Genomic DNA, 1,810 nt, shown 5'->3' with positions numbered 1-1,810 from the left:
TGCCTCTGTCCCTGCAAAAGAGAAACGGCTTCCTGGCGGCTCAGCCTGCCCCAAAACCAACTCGCGCGGTCTTCGGCATCAAAATTACCAGCCATGACTGAATAATGAACGCCCTGAGGCTCAAGGCCCGATTCCCCCCCTACCTTCGCCTCTCTTTTTTTTTTTTTTAATCTGCAACTCATACAAAAAAAAAAAAAAAAAACTTTGGGTCAGGGTCGCTCCCCCGGCATTGAAGAAAAAGCTGCACTATCACGACTTGAGGCGTGTTTTCGCGAGCAAGGTAGCCGCGCGGGCAGTTTCTACGTTATCGAAAAGACGAAAGGTTTTTAGACGAGTGTTTAATGTGATAAAATGACCCAAGAATACCCCAAAGTAATGTGCAACAAGAAAACTCCCGAACTGAAATGGCGGATCTAGGGAAAAGTTGACCTCATCTACCGGAAGGGATGCCTGGTCAATGGGAAGAGGTGCGTTCAAGAACCTAAAGAAACGTAGGAAAAAACACGGTTCAAAGGTTAATACCGTCGATATACATTACTTACCATAGTTTTGTCATGTGTTTTAAAAACATTTAAGTACGTAGCAAATGTTTGAGAAATAGATATTTTTCTTTAGTCACCATAACAATAATAAAAAAAATGAAATTTATATTTTTGTTTGGAAGGAGTTCGTTTGAGACCCTTAAAGAATCTCACAAAAATCAAAGGGATCAAAAAATGTTTTGACATATTTTACCGTGTGAAGAATTTATGACTATAATGTCAGCCTTAATGAAATGCGTTGAGCACAGTGTGGTGTAGAAAGTGCTATTTAAGTGTACTCATTTACCGTATTTTCTGCACTATAAGGCGCACCTAAAAGCCTTATTTTTTTATGTGATGGTGCACCTTATAATCAGGTGTGCCTTATATATGGATCAATATTAAGTTTGGGATTCGTAGATGGGGAACGAAGTGATAAAGTAAGCGTTACCTGTTTATTTTGTGTGGTTACAGTTGAATAAGGTTGGTCATATTGACATTGAGTTATTATGCTATTGAGAGTTTAGAGTTATTATTTGAGTTATTATTGTTATTACTTTGAGTATTACTATATTGTGATTGAAAAAGTTTTAAAATATGTAATTAACTGAGGGTGCGCCTTATAATCCGGTGCACCTTATATATGGAACAAGTTTTAAAATATGGCATTGAGTGAGGATGCGCCCTATAGTGCGGGAAATACGGCAATGTGTGACTGTAAATCATGTACATTGCAACGCTTTAAATTTGGCCAGTATGTGACAATGCGTTAAATTGACACATACAGTATTTTCTGCAACTATTCCTCCTCGCTCGGGCCGTAATGAAGTCCCCGTTTGATTCTCGGTTCGAGCACACACACGACTGTACGTTAACTGATTCAATGCCATTAAAATACATACTTGTCAATTACATATTTTAACAGGAACTGGTGGGAGAATTAAAAAAAAAAAACTCTACTGATACACAATCAGGTGACAACAATGCCCCATTTTAGATACAGTATAAGATAAACGCCATTTGAGAGCCCAAATGGGAGAAATTACTGAATTTAATACACGTAGCCTACCTGTTTCTACTGCTAAGTATAAAAGAATGGAAAAAGGCGCTGGAGGTGCTGGAGCCTCAGATCTCTTTGGGCAGTTAGTATTTAACGTAGTGTGTGTATTTAATTAAAAAACAAATACATAAATAAAATGGTCGGCAGTGAATGGATTAAGCGTAATAGAAAATAGATAAATGACTGAAAGACTTTTCTAGAATTCAAAACATGGCTTTATTTTAACGCA

At 37.7% G+C, this 1,810-nt stretch overlaps 1 protein-coding gene across 4 annotated transcripts in view; it reads right to left on the bottom strand.

Moving 5' to 3' along the window:
- The window catches only part of LOC148409116 (adapter molecule crk-like), a 14,043-nt gene extending 13,608 nt beyond the window's left edge, over positions 1-435 (bottom strand). For all 4 annotated transcript variants that reach the window (XR_015868624.1, XM_088441353.1, XM_088441354.1 and 1 more), the window contains exon 1: positions 1-435. This exon is cut by the window's left edge and continues 125 nt beyond it. Coding sequence is in view for 3 of the 4 variants with exons in the window: in XM_088441353.1 (XP_088297479.1) it covers positions 1-182 (182 nt within the window). In the remaining variant the exon portion in view is untranslated.
- Positions 436-1,810: the final 1,375 nt, after the last annotated feature.

The sequence above is a fragment of the Hippichthys cyanospilos genome, chromosome 18, assembly GCF_059441005.1.
Source record: "Hippichthys cyanospilos isolate Australia breed blue-spotted pipefish chromosome 18, RoL_Hcya_1.0, whole genome shotgun sequence".
NCBI classification, from domain to species: domain Eukaryota; kingdom Metazoa; phylum Chordata; class Actinopteri; order Syngnathiformes; family Syngnathidae; genus Hippichthys; species Hippichthys cyanospilos.
This window is presented reverse-complemented; position numbering and strand designations above follow the sequence as displayed.